Source organism: Cyprinus carpio, chromosome B6, assembly GCF_018340385.1.
Source record: "Cyprinus carpio isolate SPL01 chromosome B6, ASM1834038v1, whole genome shotgun sequence".
In the NCBI taxonomy this organism is placed as follows: Eukaryota; Metazoa; Chordata; class Actinopteri; order Cypriniformes; family Cyprinidae; genus Cyprinus; species Cyprinus carpio.
Window position 1 is genome coordinate 5846754 of NC_056602.1, and position 22351 is coordinate 5869104.

The 22351-nt window shown below is 34.7% G+C and overlaps 2 protein-coding genes and 1 long non-coding RNA gene across 4 annotated transcripts; 1 reads left to right on the plus strand and 2 right to left on the minus strand.

Annotated features, from left to right (window-relative positions):
* Positions 1–103: 103 nt before the first annotated feature.
* Positions 104–5745, minus strand: LOC109051295 (ubiquitin-like-conjugating enzyme ATG3). The gene is made up of 12 exons (XM_042725427.1): positions 5527–5745; positions 4564–4605; positions 4416–4465; positions 3806–3876; positions 3569–3676; positions 3412–3461; positions 2535–2622; positions 2405–2439; positions 2170–2325; positions 1920–2047; positions 1747–1815; positions 104–880 (listed from the first exon to the last, which is right to left on the minus strand). The coding sequence occupies exons 1-12, from the start codon at positions 5596–5598 to the stop codon at positions 799–801; spliced, it is 951 nt and encodes a 316-aa protein (XP_042581361.1). The 5' UTR covers positions 5599–5745; the 3' UTR covers positions 104–798.
* Positions 5746–6358: 613 nt separating this feature from the next.
* On the plus strand, positions 6359–14917 carry gpr161b (G protein-coupled receptor 161b). Of its 2 annotated transcripts, none has more exons than XM_042725428.1 (6): positions 6359–6814; positions 8556–9001; positions 10108–10826; positions 12117–12224; positions 12589–12711; positions 12781–14917. In XM_042725428.1, the coding sequence occupies exons 2-6, from the start codon at positions 8643–8645 to the stop codon at positions 13056–13058; spliced, it is 1587 nt and encodes a 528-aa protein (XP_042581362.1). In that variant the 5' UTR covers positions 6359–6814; positions 8556–8642; the 3' UTR covers positions 13059–14917. The 2 variants fall into 2 exon arrangements, with proteins under 2 accessions (XP_042581362.1, XP_042581363.1); XM_042725429.1 differs by having other exon boundaries at positions 12784–14917.
* A 2165-nt stretch (positions 14918–17082) lies between these two features.
* On the minus strand, positions 17083–18346 carry LOC122137546. The gene is made up of 3 exons (XR_006154937.1): positions 17892–18346; positions 17661–17701; positions 17083–17181 (listed from the first exon to the last, which is right to left on the minus strand). It is a non-coding gene; the product is annotated as an uncharacterized LOC122137546 (long non-coding RNA).
* Positions 18347–22351: the final 4005 nt, after the last annotated feature.

The following is a 22351-nucleotide window of genomic DNA, read 5'->3' on the forward strand; positions in this document are numbered from 1 at the left end:
TTTATTAACTGAGGGCCAAACAATTAAGAGCATAATGAGTTTCCAATTTTGCATTAAAATGTAGAATGCATTAAACTACCTTAAAAGACTACACAGACTTGTATTCATGATATAAATTTGAACGTTTATCTATGGACCATCATGACAGAAACACACAATAATCTTTTTCAACAGGTTGAAATCCTTTCCAGCTTCTCTTCCTCTTTTATACCAAGTCAACAATATGTTAAAATCCACACATACAGTAATTGTGGTATGTATCACTTCCACAGATGCCGACTTTTGGATCGTGAATATGTTTTATCACAAAAATGGTCTGGATTCAAGACAGTGATTCCTACATTCAAAGAACAATGCGTTAAGACAAGCTGGCATGTAAGTCGACACGTCCAACACCAGACAAAGCTCAGCTCACACAAAATTATTCTGATCATACAAATAACACCCACATATTTTGACAGCCATTTATTATTTGCCATTAAAACAAGAGAATGGCTCGTTGTATATCGCACAGGTTTTGTTTTTTTTGAAAAGTAAATATAAAATGAAACACTTTTAGTTTCAGGACAGCATTAAGAGCAAGTTGCTAATACACAGATTGAGCTGAAGAACAGTAGAGAAAACTGGATTTAAATGTGTGTGGCTAACCAGATCAGACTCAGCAGATCCCCTCCAAAGCATTTCACAGAACATTCCCAGCATCTTCCCAGGACAGTGTCTCTGTTGAGTTTCATATTGTCGCTGCTTCCTCAATGCAGTAACAATACTTGTTGTCATAGTTGTGAGCGTAACGGTGAGTTACATGGTGAAATGCCTTGTGTAATCATATTCTATTGTAGGAATGACAGCTTGCACAAATTTCAGGAAAATCAGAAGATACCTGGAGTTATTAAAGTTAAGGGAAATTGTGTTTAAAAAAAAAAAAGTTACTAACATAAACATTTGTTCATTATGACATAAACATCAAGAATAAGTCTACAAGATGCGTGTAGTTTAGGCACACTAGTAACCATACTTTTTTTTACTACAAGTGTACACTAACATTCTAAAGTTTGGGGTCAGTAAAAATCTTATACTTTACATGAATACTTTTATTCAGCAAGAACACATTAAAAGTGACCAAAGGTGACGGTAAAGAGTTAATCTTACAAAAGTTTTCTATTTCATATAAATGCTATTCTTTTGAACTTTTCCGCAGCAGAACTGTTTTCAACATTGTTTTTATGAGCAGCATATTAGAATGATTTCTGAAGGATCATGTGACACTGAAGACTGGAGTAATGATGCTGAAAATACAGCTTTGCATCACAGGAATTTAAATTACATTTACATACATATACATATATATATATACATATATATATATATATATATATACATATATATACATATATATATATATATATATATATATATATATATATATATATATATATATATACACATATTATATATATAGATATATATATATATATATATATATATATATCTATATATATATATATATATATATATATATATATATATATATACACACACACACATACACATACATACATATATATATATATATATAGAAAACAGTTATTTTAAATTGTACAAACATTTCACAATATTACTGTTAGTATAGTATTTTTGACTAAACAAATGTGGCTTTGGTGAGCATTAGTGATTTCTTGAAATTAAACTGTAAAAATATCGTACTGACCCTACTATTACAACCTATTTTTTTTATTGAAAGGATACATATGGACCCCAAGTTCTCCTCCTCCTTCTGCCACTGTCTCGATAATCTTTTTCATCACCTCTGCATGTCTGACGAATAAAATCAAGAGAGCAGCTTTTTAGTTTGCTGATTGTAAATGAGAGGTACATTTAAATGTAAATAAGAGGTAGATGCATGTAAAGTTTGAGTTTACCTGCATGGATGCACAGAGCACATAGCAGGTGGGGGCAGGTGGGGATGATTCTCAATGGTGACGGTTTTTTTAACATGATCCTGGCTGATGTCTTCATACATCTGATCCACTGTCAGAGGCTGCCTGTCCTGAAAAATAAGGACATCATGCAGGGTTTTAACAAAATGTGTTTTACTTTAGTGAACAGACTAATGCAGGCTTACATCAAATCACATTACCATCACATGAAATTAAAATATAGCAGAGTCACCTCATCATATCCAAACAGCCATAGTCTTGGTGTCTGGTAATATTTATCATATGTGATGTAAAGATCATAAGTTCTTGTCTGTAGAATGGCATCTTCCCCTCCCGCCTCTGGCTTGGTTTTACTTAAATCAGCCATTTTACTCGTGTCAAGAGTTGCCTAAACAAAGAATATGAATGAATAATGCTGCAAAAGCAAATCTTGATGTTGAAAACTCTTGTCGAGGATAATTTCTTACTTCATCCGTCTCCAAAAGTCCACTTTCTTCATATTCTGAAACATAAATATAAAGTATACAATGACCAGTTATGGCTGCTATTACTGACTGATAATGTGTCATGAATATTAAAACAAACATTCAGAGCTACCTTCCATGTCTGCTGGCTCTCCTTCGTCATCATCATCTTCATCACCATTTCCACATGCACCTGTCTGCACGTTCATATTCATATTGTCCCACATGCAAAACAATATACAGTATATTTACATAAACACAATATGATTAACATCTCACCCAAAAATGAACATTTACTCATCCTCAGTGCATTCAAGAAGGGGACTGGATGCAGAACAGATTTGGAACAATTTAGCATTACATCACTTGCTCACCTCTGCAGTGAATGGGTGCCGTCAGAATGAGAGTCCAAACAGCTTTGACAGTAATCCACACTACTCCAGTCCATCAATTAATGTCTTGTTTAGTGAAAACCTGTGTGTTTGTAATTCATAACCCATAATAACAGTTCCTCCATTGAAAGTCCACCCCCTGTTGTCCTCTCACATTAAAATACACCGACATGTTTATTTAGGGCTGTTTTCACTTGATCTGTGCATCTCTCTCTTCAGATTTTTAATTGGAGAAACCAATATTATGGATGGAGGATACATATTTTAAACAGAAGCAACAATTAAAAACATCTTAATGATGGAACTGTTCCTTTCAGACACTGTTCCTTTTTTTTTGCTTTACAAGATGTTAATTGATGGACTAGAGTTGCGTGGATTACTTGTGGATTATTGTGATGTTTTTAGCAGCTGTTTGGACTCTCATTTCGACGGCTCCCATTCACTGCAGAGGATCCACTAGTGAGCAAGTGATGTAATGCTAAATTTCTCCAAATCTGTTGTTATTATGGTGAGAAATTTTTGTATTGGTTAGTTTTTAAGATTGTATTGGAGTGAGTAAATTTTTTGTATCTTGTTTAAACCAATTCCTTAATCATACAAAAACACGAGGCTGTCTACCTTATTATCCAATGAGATTTCCCGAACTGCTTCTGTCACCCCTGTAACGCCTAGTAACACAAAAAGAGTCAATGAGAATGTCTGTCAGAAACTTAAGCATGACAAAAACATGTTTTAACAGCCACATGATACTGCTTGTTCAGATTCGGTTTCATACCAGAGTTATGATAGGTATCCACCCATCCCCCATCTCCATCATCCTCCTCTATAATGGCCTCCAGCTCGTCAGAATACTCCATCTGTTTACAGCGCTTGTAACATGGAACTGAATCATATTGTAACATTTACAAAACAGCTATAGCACATTCGTCACAGCTTCACACAACAATTACAATTGATTTATACTTTGAAAATGTACGTTTCAGAAACTGAATAAGATTTTCACTTCCTTTACCATTTCGGGTTAACAGAAACTGCTTGTCTTTGGGCAGATAAGGCTTCACCTTTGCTTCTTCTCCAGATGCCCTAGAAGTAAAGAAAATATATTCTCAACACTGTAAAAAGCCACAAAAGAAACTGTGCATAAAAAAGTAAGCTACAGAATATTACTCATATGAAGTTTTACTCAAAAATAACAGATTTTTTAATGAAATTCCCTCATTTATCAAGGTTTTCCAAGTGACATAAATTGAGGGAACATATTATTTAATAAATATAACGTTTGTTTATCTGAGTGTGTTTTAGCTTAATTTAATTACTTTAAATAATTTAAGACATCTTAATTTAAGCCTGACAATCTTAATCTAAATCTGACAAAACCTCCCTTTGGCAACATCTTTTTTAAAGTTTTTTTGCAAAGATGTAAAGAATTGTAAATATGCAAAAAGCTTTCTTTTTGGGATAGGTTATATTATGTATAACTAGCTGCATATAAAACAGTAGAGAAGTCAATAAAAAGTCCTCATTAAATAGCACAATGTTTGTGCGTGCGGTGCAGCTCAGGTCTGTGTTTTTTTTTTTGTGTTTGTTTTTATGTGTAGCTCAGTGTTTTTTTATGTGTCTGATGTTTGTGTGTGTGTGTGTGTTTGTGTGTATGATCTCCGGCTGCAACAAACTGCAAAGAACACCAAACACTGTTGTGTTTGAATCATTGTATGTAAATCCTATTAAATTGAGTATTTCACACATAACAATATAAGAATGCACACTCACCTCCTCTGGAGTTATAACCCCAGTTTCTTTAAACTTAGATTCCTGGAAAAGGGAGATACATTAAAATGATTTCCATGTTCTAACTAGTCTTTATAACAGGGTTGAACAATGTAGATGGCCTGGGTGTGTGACAGCTTTGCCACCTCAAATGCCAGTTGACAAACTACCCCTTCCTTATTTGCTGTCATCAAAATGAAGTTGTCTAGTTGGTTAACACAGATATGGCCCACAAATTAATAATGTTTTGCACTGCATAGAATGTCATTGTTTCCAGTATATGTGAATGTGAATTTATAGTGGTTATGGAGTTACAGTAAATTGTAGCAATACATTCACATTTAACTTACATTTATGCATTTTGTAGATACTTTTATTCAAAGCTACTTACACTGCATTCACACTATATATTTTATCAGTTAATGTATTTGGAGTATATATTATGTTGATGTAATTAAATGTAACAATTCATAAATGTACATCCGTTATTAAAAGTAAAAAAAAAATCTAATGCATTTTAGTTCTAAAATTAAAAAATGTTTACTGTAAATGAGGGTCTATAGATTAACATGCACTGCTGTTTACCGTGTTGTTGCACATTTGACAAACCTTTGAGTGATGTGGCATCCTATGTATCACTCCACGAAGAAAACATGACGTTTTTATGGTCTTAACTAAATCACATTTCAAATTCCATGCGATTCAAAACTTTTTTCCGTTTATTTTGTCACAGTCAAATATACATGGCGTCTTTTGATCTCTGGGCCATCTGACAGGCTGCAGGTTTTCTAATGTTGTGACATGCACGCCTGCTTGTACTGATCTCTGCTGACATCAACATAGCATAGGTTCGGTAATTTCTGTTTACAGATCAATGTTTGAATTATAGACACTCATTAAACCCCTTGTTTTATGCTGCATCTACAGGATACGGACCGCAAATCATGCTAACACTCATCGCCTTACCTTCAAAACTGGCGTTAAAAACTCCGCCACTCCCAAAGCAGTGCCTTTCACCGAGTTTATAACGTTCTGCATGCTGGAACAAGCGTCTCCAAGATAGATGAACTCGCGCAGAGATTCAAACGTATTATAACCGACTAACACTACATACAGAGTCTGTTTAAAGAACGTCTAATCGAGCTACTACACCACATGACCTAAATCATCTGACAATCACTTCCGCATCTCAAATATCGCGATATTACGTGTCACGCCCATCATTGACAAGCAAAATGTCTATAAACTTCCACTTATATTATATTTATAGACGTTTTATTTCATGCATATAGAAATCTTCGAGAAGAGCTCTAGACTAATAAACTTTGAAAAGAAGAAATATATATATATAAACAGTTTAGATCAACAAGGTTGATCGAAAACGTAATCTGAAATAAAGTGTGTTCTTTGACCATTTCATAATGCGAATAAATAATCGTCTCTGAATATTTTGGACATTCGTAGAAAAATAAATAATAATGATTTGATGATGAAATATAATGATTTGTTGAGATTATGAGGGACAAGATTTTCGTATAATTACCGATTATAAAGTATGCATCCAGTAACCTACAAGCGTGTTTATTTATTTATTTATTTATTCATTGTTAATGGCTTTATAATTTGCTTCGAATACGTTTCACTGAGATATGCGACGGTGAAAGTCTTTCAATTTCGATATTGCTATAATTGCTCGTGGTTACAGACGCGAACAGAAAGGGCAGAATTTAATACAGTTTGGAAGTCGGTAATTGGCCAAAGCGTAGTCATGTGACGTGTGTGACGTCACCTGCGGGAACCTTTAATCGTCTTAGGTGGTCCAAAAGTGAAGAAGGGGAATGATACAGTATTGCAAATCAAAGTTTAAAAAACGCACTGACGTTACTCTTTTTATGTCTGCTGTATCAACCCTCTCCACCGTCTTCTTGTAACTGTGACCTGTATTTAATGAACACAGTTTGTTAAAAGTAAACTACAACGTGCAACTTTACGTGCATCACAAAACCATCTGAAAGTAACGGTGATACTTATGATTTTAAACTTTCTGAAATGCAATAGAGCTTTTTTTCTTGTGTAGTCTCTAGATAGAGACTCCAGCGTGAGACAGACCACACAGAGACTCGCATTCAGAGAGAGACGAGACCGGAGCCGCCATTGCGGTGCTAGTTTCTGAGACTCTCATCAGCGAAAACTGTGAATAAAATCACGATACCGACTACTGTAAGCGAGATTACATACCATCTAGAGCAGCGAGGTGAGTTGGTCAGAATTTGTCACCTAATATCTGTCCGAAGAAAAGTTATTTTTAGTGTACTAACATTGGACGTTGTGTTTTGGTCTTTGTTAAATCAGAATTGTTAGAAATCCTCTTATCAAATAAACTATATTAGATCATTCTCTATACTAAAACACTAAACTATACTTGAGGTTTTTATATTGTTTTTACAGTTTGGGGGTTAATACATCAATATTAACTTAAAGAGGAGTGTCATATCAAAATAAACAACATTTCAAGTTCTGAAAGAGTTGCATGCAGTTCACTTTAATTTAATGGTAAGCTGTTTAGTTTTAATATCTTGTTGCTTGGGACAACTTGTTTGTATGTGCAGCATAGTAACAATATGTTTTTATGTTGTAAACGCTTTATTACACCTTTGTTATCTGATCCGGGTTCAGACGGAATGCTGGAAGTTGTTACTTTGTACCTTAGCACTTACATTTGCGTTTGCTTTAGTAGTTATATTTGTAAAATTAAAGAAGAGTCAACTGAACAATGGATATGTAGTCACCCTCATGTTGTTCCAAACCTGGAAAAATATTATTTCTGCAATATTTTGACGAATGTCCAAGCTGCTTGTCCACACAACAAAAGAAAATGAGAATTAGAGTGGCTGTGGACAAAAAAAAAGTTGTCATAAAAGTCATCCATAACTCAAAATAACTCTATGTGTCATGTTTTATGAAACATTGCATGGCTTCAGAAGATTTAGGGGTTGAGGCTGCAACTATAATTGTAATAACTGATTAATTGGCCAAATTATGTATTCAGTTAATTTAATAAAAAATGCAAAACTTATTTTCAGTACTTTTTCCAAAGTAATTCCCAATATTGTCCCCCAAACAATGTATGGCCTGTGTAAATATATTGTATGTATCTATATAAACTATGCTATTGTGAGCAAAAAAGTGTTAAAATATAAACATTACATTATAGTGGCATTCAATATAAACAACTCTTATTATAAACAGCAAAAGTGGAATACCGGTGCTCTGTCGATTTGTCCTACGCTGTCAGATTTTCCTACCTCCCATTAAAACAGTGGGTAGTAGAATTCGACAACGAAAAATGCTGTCGATAAAATTATGGTTTATTAACATCTACATATACCATAACCCTAAACCTACCCTTAGAGTAATGCAAATACAGTAATTATGTGTTATATTCGTGGTTGAAGCTAGAAGGGATACATTTACAGGAAACCAACAATAAATATATTTTTTCTACCTATTAGATTGTGTTTATTAAAGTCTATACCTACCCAACCCTAAACCTACCCTTACAGTGATGCAGATACATTAAATCTTGTTTGATGTGCATGAGAAAAAGGACACAATATTGCTGTGCGCATGCGCAGTAAACACTGGTAGGAAAATCTGATGGGTAGGATAAAATGTCAGGACACCGGCATGTGGGAAATGCTCTATACAAATAAAACTGGGTTCATGTACATCTCATCATTCAGTACAAATCCAAATGCAGTTTGATCATTAAATGAATCATGTAAGTCCCTTTGAAATATAAGTCACAGGATGTTTCAAAATAACATGAAAAACGTATATTCTTCTCATAAGTAACGGAATTGTCTTTTATGGTGTTTTTGAATTTTTTGAGATTGACTGCTTCAGTCCCCATTCAGCTTTACTGAATGCACAGGAGTTTTTGTATGAACATATACTTCAACAATCATAACTAACTACGTTTTTAACTTTCTTAGACATCTTTGTGAGATGATCAAGCAATGGATCTCCAGCCTCTGCAAACATATCCTTGGTCTGCATTTGGATGACATAGCGTGTTTACCATGAACACCAGCTTCAATGAAAGCTTACTGGGGAACGCCACAGACGTGAGAGACAGCAGCGCCCGGGTCGTGGAGTCTGTCGTCGTATTAGCCATTGCCTTGTTTGTCTGTCTGGGCAATCTGCTCGTTGTGTTGACTCTTTATCGGAAGCCCTACCTCTTAACGCCAAGCAATAAGTTTGTCTTCAGCCTGACACTTTCCAACCTCCTGTTGTCGGTACTGGTGCTGCCGTTTGTCGTTGCCAGCTCTCTTAATGGAGAATGGCTGTTTGGTGTTGTATGGTGCAACTTCACGGCACTGTTGTATCTGCTCATCAGCTCTGCCAGCATGCTCACGCTGGGAGCCATTGCCATCGACAGGTAAGGAGTATAATGAAGTGAATGCATTTTTGTATCATGCAAAAAATCATCAAACGGACTCATCAGGAGTCTAGACATTAAACTCTGCATCCTGTAGCTGAAGTACAAATGAATGGCTGCTTTGTTGTCTGGTTTGTTGGCCCCTGATGCCTTTATTTATATGCTTGGTATGAGTGGTTAGGGGAAACCATTAGAAAACATTAAAACTTGAGAAGAATTCTTGATCTGATGCTTTGTGTATTATAACAGCTTATTCAACCTCATGTTGTTCCAAGCATGATTTTCATTTTCCCATGAAACACAAAATTATTAGATATTTTGAATCAATGGTGTTAAAAATAAGTAGCGTGAATGAGGAGTGTTTATTTATGACTATACATGAGATTTTAATCCGTATTTCCAAATAAATAATTGATTATATTTTTCAAGGTTTTTTATTATTATTATTATTTACAAACATCAAATAATATAGATAAATTCAAATAAATTATTAAAAAATGTAAAAAATAAAAAATAAATTCATTAATCCAGGTTCTTGTTTCAATTTGTTGACATATTAGAGTCAGTGGTTTTAACTGAGGTGTTTTTGGGTCAGCAACTAGGTAATAAAATCAGTTTTCACCATGTTTTTAGGAATAACATTAAATAAATAATGTTAATGATAAAGATAAATGAACATGAACATCTGTATATGTATTTAGATTTTGGATTTGGATTGGACTTGCAAATAGTTGGTATTTATATGTTGGTTATGTGGAGATTTCTGTTTACTTGGTGCAAAAGAAAAAACTCATTTTGAGAAAATGGCCTTTAAATAAATAAATAAATTGTCATTAAAATCTACAGGTGAAAATGGATTGAGCACAATAAAATAAAGCCAAATAGGCCAAAATATCAAAATTGCATGACAAAAATGAATTAATAATTAAATAAAAAATAAAAAAACGGTGCTGTAGATACAACAGCTGTCATATTTGATATCATTGACACTGTTCACAACACATGCAAAAGCGGTTTGTCTTTATTGGCATGATTGTTCCTTTTAGGTCAGAGTTAGAACATATTGATATCTAAAACTACACTAACCATGTTTTGTGTTCTGTCAGGTATTATGCTGTGCTGTTCCCGATGGTCTACCCTATCAAGATCACAGGCAATCGTGCAGCGGTGGCTATAGTCTACCTGTGGCTGCACTCTCTGCTGGGCTGCCTGCCTCCTCTGTTTGGCTGGTCCACATTTGAGTTTGACCATCTCAAGAAGACCTGCACTGTGGCCTGGTATCGTGACGTCAGCTACACTGCATTCTGGGTTGCATGGTGCTGCCTACTTCCACTGTTTGCCATGCTGGTGTGCTACGGCCTCATCTTCCGCGTGGCACGGCTCAAAGCTCGCAAGGTGCACTGTGGGTCAATTGTGGTAGTTCAGGAGCCCCCGTCCTCCAATAGGAACGGACGAAAAAACTCCACCGCCTCGGTTTCTTCCGTCGGGAGCCGAAAAGTTTTGACCTACGCTGGAAGCCAGTGTAAAGCCCTGGTCACCATTTTGGTGGTGGTCGGCACCTTTTTGATGACGTGGGGGCCGTATGTGGTAGTGATCTGCACCGAGGCAGTATGGGGGCGAGGAAGTGTTTCACCGGCACTGGAGACGATGGTGACCTGGCTGTCGTTCATCAGTGCTGCCTGTCATCCTCTCATATATGGGCTGTGGAATAAAACTGTAAGGAAGGAGCTGCTTGGCATGTGCTGTGCTGACCGCCACTACCGGGAATCATTCATTAGTCGCCACAGGAAGACGCGCCTCTTTAGCATCTCCAACCGAATCACAGGTGAAATGTTTTACAACAGTTGTTTAAATGGGAAGTTTGCACATCATTTCATGGTTATACGTGGTTATGTGTGTGTGTATATATACAGTGGGGAAAATATTTATTTGATCTCCTGCTGATTTTGTAAGTTTGCCCACATACAAAGAAATGAATGGTCTGCCATTTTATAGAGTCTTATAGAGACAGAATACCAACTAAAAAATCCATAAAAAACACATAATATAAAGGTTAGAAATTGATTTGCATTTCAATGAGTGAAATAAGTATTTGATCCCCTGCCAACCAGCAAGAATTCTGGCTCCCACAGATAGGTTATGTGCCCATCTGGAACACAGATTAGTCCTGTCACTTTAAGAAGTTTCTACTAATGTCAGCTCGTTAGGTGTATAGCGCAGGTAATTCACACACACAATTGTCATCTCTCGATCAGTCGATCACTAATTAATTTAAAGAAATGTTATAATTCATTCATTTAATTTTGGTTGAAGAATCAACCTGTCCTCCAACTAATACGCTCATATAGGTCGTTTGTCCAAATCCCTGAAATACGACCCATCAGAGCGTATACTACAATTGCGCCCCTATCGGCAAAAGGTCGTTTTCATATTAATGTTTTGTACTCTTTTATTTGCACTGTGATCTGCGTTTCGTGTAGCTCAGTTGGTAGATTATTGCGTTATACCTTGATATGCAATCATGCTATCATGGGTTCGATCCCAGAGAACGGACGTGCACGTAAAATGTATATGCTCAATAAATCATAATTTAGCATGATTTCTGTGAGGTTTAGGTTTAGGGGGTGGGGTTAGGTGTGGTCATTCGAACGAATAAGCCACCTAGTAAAATATGTACGAATTACTGTGAGATCGGTGTAAAAAGTCCACACATTGCATTTAAATAAACATGCGTTTTGATTGGTAATGACGTTATACGTCATTTCATGACGACAGACGCAACGCGATACTGTCATTATTTTTACGCCCGCTAGAGGCCGCTTAACTTTAAAAAGTAAATATAGGTCATAATAAGGTGCTTGCACAAACGACCTATATGGTCGTTTTTTGTTGGAGGACAGGCTCTGAAGAATACTGATTTTTGCAAATATATATATATATATATATATATATATATATATATATATATATATATATATATATATATATATATATATATTTTTTTTTTTTTTTTTTTTTACACTGATGAATTGTTAAGACTAATAATGTGCACTGAAAGTAAATGGTTTCGATTTTGATTTCATGTGGACTTTAAATCAATGTTTTTGTGTTGCAGATCTTGGTATGTCTCCACATCTGACGGCCATGTTGGCTGGTGGAGGCCAGCTTTTAGGTGCTTGCAGCAGCACAGGAGACACCGGCTTCAGTTTTTCCCAGGACTCAGGTGCGTGTAGATAAAACTGTATATTTAAATAACTTTAAAAGTTGGAGGTTGGTGATTTTTTTATGTATTTAAAATATGTCACTTATACTCACCAGAGCTGCATATATTTGATTAAAATAAGATTTGTTTATTTTAAATGTATTATATTCCCGTGATGCAAGACTGTATTTTCAGCAGCCATTACACCAGTTTCCAGTGTCACATGGTTCTTCATAAATCATTCTAATATGCTAATCTGCCGCTCAACATTTCTTTTAAATATCTGTATTGTGCTGCTAACTGACCCCAAATCTTGAATGGTGGTGTACATGCAAATATATTTGAATTTATCTTCAAAAACAACTTCTATAACGGTCACTCACAGGTACAGATATCATGTTGCTGGATAACTGTTCTGAAGGAGCAGAAAGCTCACACTGCAGTGCTTTAGTCGTCAAGCGCAGGAGTTCAGTGATGTTTGAGGACCAGGTGGAACAGGAGTCTAAAGGTATAGTCAACTACCTCGTAAATAACAAAAAGTTATTTCTTATTTCCAATTCTGTACATTATTTTCCAGCAGGTGAGGATCAGTCTCAGTGCCTGGTGAAGGCGGAGATACACCAGGTGATTGACAGCTTTGCATCCAGTATGGCCAAAGCCATCGAGAGCGATGCCAAACTTCTGCTGTTCGGTACGGAGTCTCTGCCTGACAGCGTTTCATCGAGTCGACCCGCACAGAGGAGCTCACGCTACCCGGATGGACAGAGGGTCCGTCTGGAGAGCATCGATGAGGGAATCGTTAACGATGACAAGGTTGAAGATGACGAGGATGAAATCGAGGAAATATGTGCATAAATAAATCTACACATGGCCTGATATTTGTTTATTACATTCTCAATGAAGCACATATTCTGATTGTGTATATATCACTACATGTATAGCACACATACAGCGAAGATGCTATTATATTCATCCAAAACTCCTAGAAAAAGCTCAAAACAAGTCATTTTTAGCTCTTTGAGGAAAAGAGCTCTCTTGCAAAGCAGTTAAATTTCTGACTAATTAAAACAATTTATGTATACACCAGGTGTGTCCAAACTTGGTCCTGTAGAGTTTAGCTCCAACTTGCCTCAACACATCTGCCTGGATGTTTCTAGTATGCCTAGTAAAACCTTTGTGTAGCCAGTTCAGGTGTGTTTAATTAGGGTTGGAGCTGAACTCTGCAGGACTCTGGTCCTCCAGGAGCAGGATTGGACACTCCTGATATATACCGTATTGAACAGACTGGGGCTGGTTGTCACGCGCTTATTGGTCCAGCGGTATTTCTCCGAATAGGTTTGTTGAAAGACCATTGTCGGTGCCTATAGCCTAGTGGTTAGGGGCACTGATATATATAGCGCAACTGCACCTCCAGCCAACCTGGGTTTGAATCTTGACTCAGGGTCCTTTGCCAATCTCACTCCACCAAACACTTTCCTGTCAATCTTCACTGTCCTGTTATCAAAAAGGCCAAAAAAGTATTTTCTCAGGAAAAATTCTGGGCATATTATTCATAGCATTTTGAACAGTTAAACAATTATTATTAATTAGTAGTAATTAATGAAACTACCGAAATTCAAAGGATAACAATATTTCAAAACATTATTTTGCCAACAGGCAGTCCAATTGATACAAATGGATGAACTACATCCCTTTTATTTTTTTAAAGTACCTTTATTCTAAAAACATTTCAACTTCAGTTTTTTTGGGGTTTTTTTTAACGAGGTCTTCAAGACCAACATGTAAGCAAACATTTATGCAACTAAAAGTCTGACATAAAACCTTATAATTACTGTGATATACTACCTGTGACAACTAGCCCCGGTCTCTTTTAACTGTAGTGACTTCACATTATTCATTATAAATGAGCTGTGTAAAGGTGTTCAGTGTGTAATGTGTTTGTACAGATGGAGGGGACCCACAGGAAAAATGATCTTTTGATTTTTGTGTTTAGCACTGTTTATATACAGTATGTCTGCTTTTAAAATTCTGTGTATTACTTAGTCTTATTTTCATGTCATATCTACTAAGTCTCATGTTTGAATACAACCATGAATAATGTTTAGACCCGCCAAAAATGATGAACCACAGTCCATTATGAGTGCAAAGCTTTGTGTCATGCGGTGCTGTTTTCAAGTACTGAGCTTGTAACATTGTAAAACACATATAGTCTTCTAATTAAGAATATGCATACAATCACGATACTCACATTTGATATTTCTACAGTGGAAAAATAAATGTTGTAAAATATTTATAATACCTTGTTCTTAAAATACTCCAGATATGCAGGTGGAAATTATATTATGATATTTCTTTGTATTGCATTTCAAGGTGTAAACATTTTGTAATTTAGTTTTTCTTTAAAAAAAAAAAACATTTAAATTATTCTTTTACAAAACATTCAATATTCTTTGTCTTTTTTAATCATAATTGTCTTTCTGTAAAATAAACAGCACTTGTATTTCTAAATCTGTTTCTCACAGTGGTCAGTATGTGAAGGTGTTTAATGATTAGAGTCTGCTGAACATCTGTAAGGATCTCAGCCAACACTGGTGCGGCATGAGAAGAAGAATGTGCAAACAGAGAAGGACAATTTCCTCTGTCTTCAGTTAGAAAAATTATTTTGTTAACCACTATTTTTAAATCTTGTTTTACAGGGAAATATATTTTTAAAATTGTACAAAATTATTTGAAAGCAAAAGGGTATTAATTGTTCATGAAATTAGGACTGAGAACATATATATATATATATATATATATATATATATATATATATATATACATATACATATATATATATACACACACATATATATATATATATATATATATATATATACGTATACACACACATATATATATATATATATATATATAATATATTATATATATACACACATATATATATATATATATATATATACACACACACATATATATATATATATATATATATATATATATATATATATATATATATATATATATATATATATATATATATATATATATATATATATACACACATATATATATATATATATATTAGTTTTACTTTTATAAGCCTTTTAGCTAATTGTTTTTCAATTTATGCATAGAAATAACATTTATTGGAATTCATGACTAATAGCAGAAAGCAATTTGTCAAGTTTTTCTTTTATATAACTTTTTATATAACTTTATCCTCATTTGTAAGTCACTTTGGATAAAAACGTCTGGTAAATGACTAAATGTAAATATAAATGTAACTTTGTTTAAATGCTTGCTATGCACCATGTCACCAAACTGTGACCTTTTATCTCACAATTTTGACCTTTTTTCTTGCAATTTTGCATTTATATCTCACAATTCTGTTTTTTTTTTGTCTCCACCACAGAATAAAGAATAAAAAGATAATTGCAACTTTTTATCAGAATTTTTTTTTTCTTGCAACTGCGAGTTTATATCTTACTTTTCAGATTTTTGTTTTCCTTTAAAACTCAGAATTAGGAGATATAAACTATAAAGTGATTTAAAAAGTCTGAATTGAGAGATATAGGCTTGCAATTCTGAGAAAATAAAGTTTGAACTCTGCAAGTTTACATCATTTCTGAGTTTAAAAAGAAAAAAAAATCTGAAAAGTGAGATATAAACCCGCAGCTGCAAGAAAAAAAGAATTGTAAAACAAAATTTGCAATTACTTTTTTGTTATTATTTTTTTTATCCTGTGGAGAAAACAATCTTACATACTATTCATATGCACCTTCATAACTTTCATTCATCATTCTCCTGTCCAGAGCCTTCTGATCGATCTCCTTCAAAACAATCTGCAAACAGCACAAAAAAAAATCTGCACATTATGCTGTGATCATGCGTAGAGCATAATCAGAGGATGATAAAGGGTTAAATCAGACCTGTTCTGATGCAGCTGAGAGACGCCAGCATTCTCAGCATGAAGGTCGCTGGGACTGTGATGGTGTTTCTGGTCTCTTCAAGCATCCGCTCATTGCGCACAATTACCTGCAGAGGGAGACAGACAACTTAGTCCGAGCAAATCACAGCCCACTAACGCCAGGAAGCTGTCCATGACTGACTGTAGATCATTTATGATCTTTGACTGCATGCATAAACATACTCAGAGAAGAATAGAGTAATAAATGAACAAACTAGAGTTCACCCACCTCTTCTGTCAACACTCTGTTAAATGATGGAGACTCCTCCATAGGTGACCAGATTTTAATATCAAAATCAATTACAGAGGAGGCAAGTACTAAAACAGATTAATCTATAATTATGAACTGATTTTGCAATCAGACAAGTAAGATACTAAAATACTATTTTAGTATCTTACTTGTCTGATTGCAAATACTAAAATACTGTAAAATACTGTTTCACTGAAAAATGGAGACGATTTAAACTTAAAACCTGTTTAAAACCTTCTTCAATCCATTACAACATGCTTGGCAAGATGCAATGGATTCCCAGTTCCAACTTCATTTTAGGACAAAAACACTGGGTGAACCCACATGGCTAGTATGGATGAGGCTACAGACAGTTGACGACATGATTGTCAGTATCCATCAGCATCACTGTATGTCTGTCCCATATGAAGATATGGCCACAGTCTGATCCGCTCTGCACAAAGTTAGTACCCCAAAAACACACAAATACAGAAAATCAGTATGCAACCCAGAACATCTGAGATGCTTTAAAACAGAAAATTTGGATGGATTTTTTTTACAAAACACTGCCTGGTGTGGAGTTACTTGATTACCAAAAATATTTAAGAGAGGTAAATATTATGTGATAAAATATGAGAATATTTACATGAAAAATATGAAATTGTTGGCTTCACCATTGTCCTTGAGTCACGGTGGCCTTCATAGGTCATTTTTACAACAGGTCTCCTAATATTGAGTGCCTCTGCCTTTGCCATCTCTTTCCGCTCTTTGCTGTTCGCCTACCAGAAAGATAAAGACTATATTCAAACCAGTCTATTATATACTGTGTGTGTGTGTGTGTGTGTGTGTGTGTGTGTGTGTGTGTGTGTGTGTGTGTGTGTGTGTGTGTGTGAGTGTGAGTGTGTGTATGTATTGCAAAAGATTTCTTGCCATCTATAGACAAATTGAGCTTTACCATCACAAGAAAAAAAATCAAATTTTAAAATATATTCAAATAGACAGCTAATTTAAATGGTAAATATTACCATCACAAGAAAAAAAATCCTGTATTTTATAATTATTTCATTTTTTTGTGTGTGTGTGTGTGTGTGTGTGTGTGTGTGTGTATTTATATATATATATATATATATATATAGTATTATAATTTGCTGTATTTTTAATGATTTCATATGTGTCTAATAATATTCTTTGTATAATAATATTCTAATAATATAGAACTTTTGAACGGTAGTGTATGTACAATATATATGTATTTCACCTCAGAACCTGTTCACGATCACTGATCCCCTGAAATTTAATCTGAAAGAAGCAGACCAAAAAATGTAAAAGTTAGTGGTAAATTACAATAGCATTCTGTAATCAGTTTGATAATGACAGGCTTACTGTACAAAATAAAACCTGACAGGATGATCACAAGACAAGTATCACCCTGAAGGAGTTTTTTTTTTGCAGTAATGACCTCTGAAATAGAAGTATTAATAAGATGAACCTCTGTGTGAGTGGAGGATTGTTGTTTGTTGAGGGCGTGTGGTTGGTCTCCTCACTGTTGTCATCCTGGTCTGCTGTTGGCTCTCCAGATGTGCTATTTTGTCTATTTGTGTCTTCAGCTGTTGACACACAAGTTCACAAACTTGACTGTAAACTTGACCTTCACTCTTTGCATTTACAAGAGGCCTAACCTGGATCAGCTTGTCCTGAGCTTGGTTCTGCAGAACTGCCTTCCTGTCCACTGATACCTTTGCTACTGGGATGTCCACAGCTTGGCCCAGCATCAGTCCTGTCAGAGATGAGTCGTACAGACACAATGACAGACCACCAGTCAAAACACAAAAGCAGATGCAGTGAATACAAACCAGTGACTGGTGAAGTCCATTGTGATGGTGCTGGTGGAGGTGCCTTCTGGACTGTAGTGCAGGTCTGCTGAGGCACCGCTGACAGACTCTGAGGAAACACCCCCGTCTGGAATCATGGATGAAATCACATTGAATCATGATTCATGTCATTTAGATTATTTGTACATTTATTCCATGCATTTTGTAATTTTACTGTATGTATCCTTTAAACAGAATTGCTTTTCATACACAAAATAATAAGGCCTCTAAATTATGAACATTCGCTGAAGAAACAAAAACAAAAACAAAAAAAAAACAGTTAATGAATAAGCATGTAGAATAAAGGACTGTTCACACCAAGGATGATACTTTTCAAGTTTTAATAATCATTCTAATTCTATGAAAATCAGGAAGTCCACACCATAGAGGAACAATATGCTTTCATAATTATTTTTTTTTAGATAATAAATAATAAAACATTGACAGCCAATCAGAACTCACCTGATGTTAAAGAGCTTGAGCATTTAAAGTGGCAGACAACATAACTGCAGCAGTGCACACACTTATGATAAACAGAACGTTATTATCCACATGTGTGGACACTAACGTAGTCATCATTATGGTTATTTTTATAGTTATTGATCCTGGTGTGAAAGGGCATTTAAACGGATATTTCACCTTAAAGTGAAAGTTCTGTCAACATTTTCACACCCTCATGTCGTTTTCTACTTGTATGACAGTTTGTGTTCTAAATAATTTGTTTTTAGACTAAAGTAATTCAGTTCTAGAATTCAGTTAAATTTACTTAAATGATCTGATCGCAGTGGTTACCAGCTCACTGGAGAGGAAGACTAACACTGAAATAATTCAGTTTGTTGCATAAGAATTCAGAACACTTGGAATATAGCACACAAGTCATACAAACCCTGTTTATGATATTTTTATGCTTTTTAGCTTGCAACCATTAAGTGCATAGTGAGTAGAACGACTAGTAATCATTCAAACTTTCTTTTTTGTGTACCACAAATGAATAGGAAAGTGTTTGTGTTTTTTTTTTGTTTTTAACTGTTATCTAATATTTTCTACAGTTTTCTGTGTTTAGTTCTGAAGGTATTCCAAACATCTGATCATAAAATATGATTTATAAAAGACTATGAATAAATCCAAAATCAAGCATTTAAACAAAGAAAAAATTAAGGACATGTCTTTCTGTTGTTCCTATGGTCAGATGTGCTTTTCATGCATAAAGATATTCTTATGCTGCTATTAAAAACATAGAGAAGAGACTGTAAAGACTAAAGATATGGCTTTTGCAAACTATTTAACTTTTATAATATAATGCATTTACAAGTGAAATAGGATTTTTCAAGAAATAAAAGCACTTGATTTTCTCCAATAATAACTGATTAGATTGTGAAAATACTGACTGAAGGAAAAGGTGTTGGGAAGAAAAAAGGCTTGGTGAAATCCATAGAGACATGGCAAATAATATTATGGATGTATATATTTGATTAAAGATTACAAATACATATTTTTCTTTGGTATAACATGCACAATCAGTCACATCAGAACTAGTAATAGGAGCTATTGTGATTTCACATTGACTTTAAATAATTGAATTCCTGTAGATATGGTTCCCAGCATCCTCCTGTCATACTGTATGCAGACTGAACTATCTGAGCAGCCCAGGGCGAGGTAATATGGTACAGTGGGAAGAGATTGAACTTAATAGAAAGTACATATTTTCCAAATATTTTTAATAATATTTTCTTATTTACACATTCTTATAATCTTTTTCCTGTTAAAATGGGGCTTCAAATACTGTATATGATCATGTGTTGCTGACTTTATATTTTAGTAAGGCACTCCCTCACAAGCAGATCATCCTATTTGGGGCTCCATGCCATCAAAAAGTTCTTTAAAAACCCTTTCATATGCTAAAACACTTGTTCTAACCTGGTGGGTCATGATCCTATTAGGTATAAACACAATGTCAATAATGAAGCCCTTGTACCTGATAAGCTGTCCCGTGGTGGCAGGTATATTTGTACTGGATGAACTCAGGGCTGCGGGTGATGTTGGTGTAATGAATATTTCCATCTCCTGCTGCAGACACAGTCTAGTGATTGCTGGACTCAGATATAAACCTGGCACTGTAGATGCTGGCACCATTATTAGATGGGACTGTAACAAGCACCTACAGAGTCACAGGACAGAACAGACCATGAGGTTTCATGTGATTTTGTGACATGAGTGGCTGAATGAAAAGAATAAGTAACTCATCTTCCTGCTGTAAGTATGTGTGATGAATAAATTACAATCATCTGATCCAGATAAATATATTCACCCCTGTCATTCCACCATATAGTATTTACCTGAGAAAGAAAGAAAATATAAACACGTAAATATTTGTTTATGTAGCCTACACTATACTTTAGGATTACAAGTTTTACTCACACAGCCATAATGAACATCAAGTGAGGCTTCAAGCTTCAGTTACTGGACAAACTCTAGTCTGTCTAAGAAAAAAAAAAGTGTTAAAACATTAGTTTAGAATTTAGATTATTGTAAGAATTAAAGTAGTTTTAGTCTTGTTTATTTAGGTCTTAAGAAAATTATTACAATATACAGTGAGTTCTGTATTATCTAATAATAAAGAAAGTAGTTATCTTACCTAAATGATTTGTTTGTATAAAGTTGGTTCTTTCATCGACACCGAAAGTGCGTTTCCTTATGTCCCAAATAAGTTTATTCTTCTGCCACATAGTCAATCAGTTTGTCTTTAAATACTATACAGCCTGCTACTTGTTTACTTTTGTCTAGCTCAGTGACCACTTGATTTAGTGGTGTTTCGATGACAGCTTTCCTGTGGCCTTACATACGGACTGTAAAAGACACTTTCCCATCATCTACTGGCATGACGATGGCTGCATCCGAACTCTAAAACACTGCCTTCTGAGGCAGCATTCCAGGGCAGGAAGGCATCAAGCCACGTTCGAATCCAAATACTGCTTTACTTCCTGTCTGGAGGTACCTTCTTCTGATTGAATTTTGAAGGCAGCATAGATGCTTTTTTTATTTTTATTTTTTATGCCAAAACACTTTATAACAAGCATATAACCACAACAACCTCAAATACAATAGAGGACAAAATTCAAAAAAATAATACAAGATAGAAAGTAAAAAATACATAAAATAAATGAATAAATAAAACTAAGAGCAAACAAATACATAACATAAACCAGAAGTGGGGAATTATAGAAGGTTAAACATCGAAAGCAATTTTTGACTTTTGAATGATTTTTTGTTTTTTATGCCCATCAAAGATAAAACGTGAGAATTATAGTCATCCAGAGAATTGAAAGTACTGGGTTCTTATACAAAAAATTGCACTTATGAATAAAAAATTTGCCAAGTATAATAAAAAGATAAACAATTTATTGAATCCAAAAGTTAGAGTTATAATAAAAGAAAATAATATCAAAAGTGTTGATACATATTCTAACATTTGTTTTATCTGAGAGATAGGTACATAACTCATTCCAAAACTATTTAACAAAAACACATTCACAAAAAACGATGTACAATAGTCTCTTCTATATCACAGAAAGTAATTTTTTTTTTCCAAAACTTTAGGCAGCATAGATGTATCCTTCGCTGCCTTTGATATCCCACAATCCTGGGCCTGTGCGTTCCATTCCGTGATGGTTGAGCTTAAAAAATAAATAAATAAAGATGGTGTCTGAAATTTGCGTTTGGTGGTCAGTTTGTGTGTAAATGTATATTTCTGACTAACTTTTTGCACTTTTGATGTGAGTTCTAGCTAGAAATCAGTATTATTGTAATTAAATATTCGGTTAGTTATCACAAAACTCATTCTATTTTGTTTTAAACCGTTGCGTTGCGTCTGTCCAGTTTCATGAGGTGTATTCGTGCAAAAACGCTGCCTGCAAAGTCATTGCCTCATACGGCAGCGAGGATGCAAGTCAGCTGCCTCGGTTTCGGATGCAGCCGATGTAACCTGCAGACTGGCTTGTGAAGAAATCTTTTGAGTGAACTCAAAAGATTCGAGTCACTGGGAAGAATCAAATTTCCAACCATCACTAAAAAAAAAAAA

Bases quoted from the DNA above. Each gene is read 5' to 3' on its own strand.
- LOC109051295 (XM_042725427.1), bottom strand. From the start codon at position 5,598: ATGCAGAACGTTATAAACTCGGTGAAAGGCACTGCTTTGGGAGTGGCG. The intron at 4,606-5,526 runs GTAAGGCGATGA...TCCCTTTTCCAG, and splicing joins TTTTAACGCCAGTTTTGAAG to GAATCTAAGTTTAAAGAAAC. The intron at 3,677-3,805 runs GTAAAGGAAGTG...AATATGATTCAG, and splicing joins GTTTCTGTTAACCCGAAATG to TTCCATGTTACAAGCGCTGT.
- gpr161b (XM_042725428.1), top strand. From the start codon at position 8,643: ATGAACACCAGCTTCAATGAAAGCTTACTGGGGAACGCCACAGACGTG. The intron at 9,002-10,107 runs GTAAGGAGTATA...GTGTTCTGTCAG, and splicing joins GGAGCCATTGCCATCGACAG to GTATTATGCTGTGCTGTTCC. The intron at 12,225-12,588 runs GTGCGTGTAGAT...GGTCACTCACAG, and splicing joins CAGTTTTTCCCAGGACTCAG to GTACAGATATCATGTTGCTG.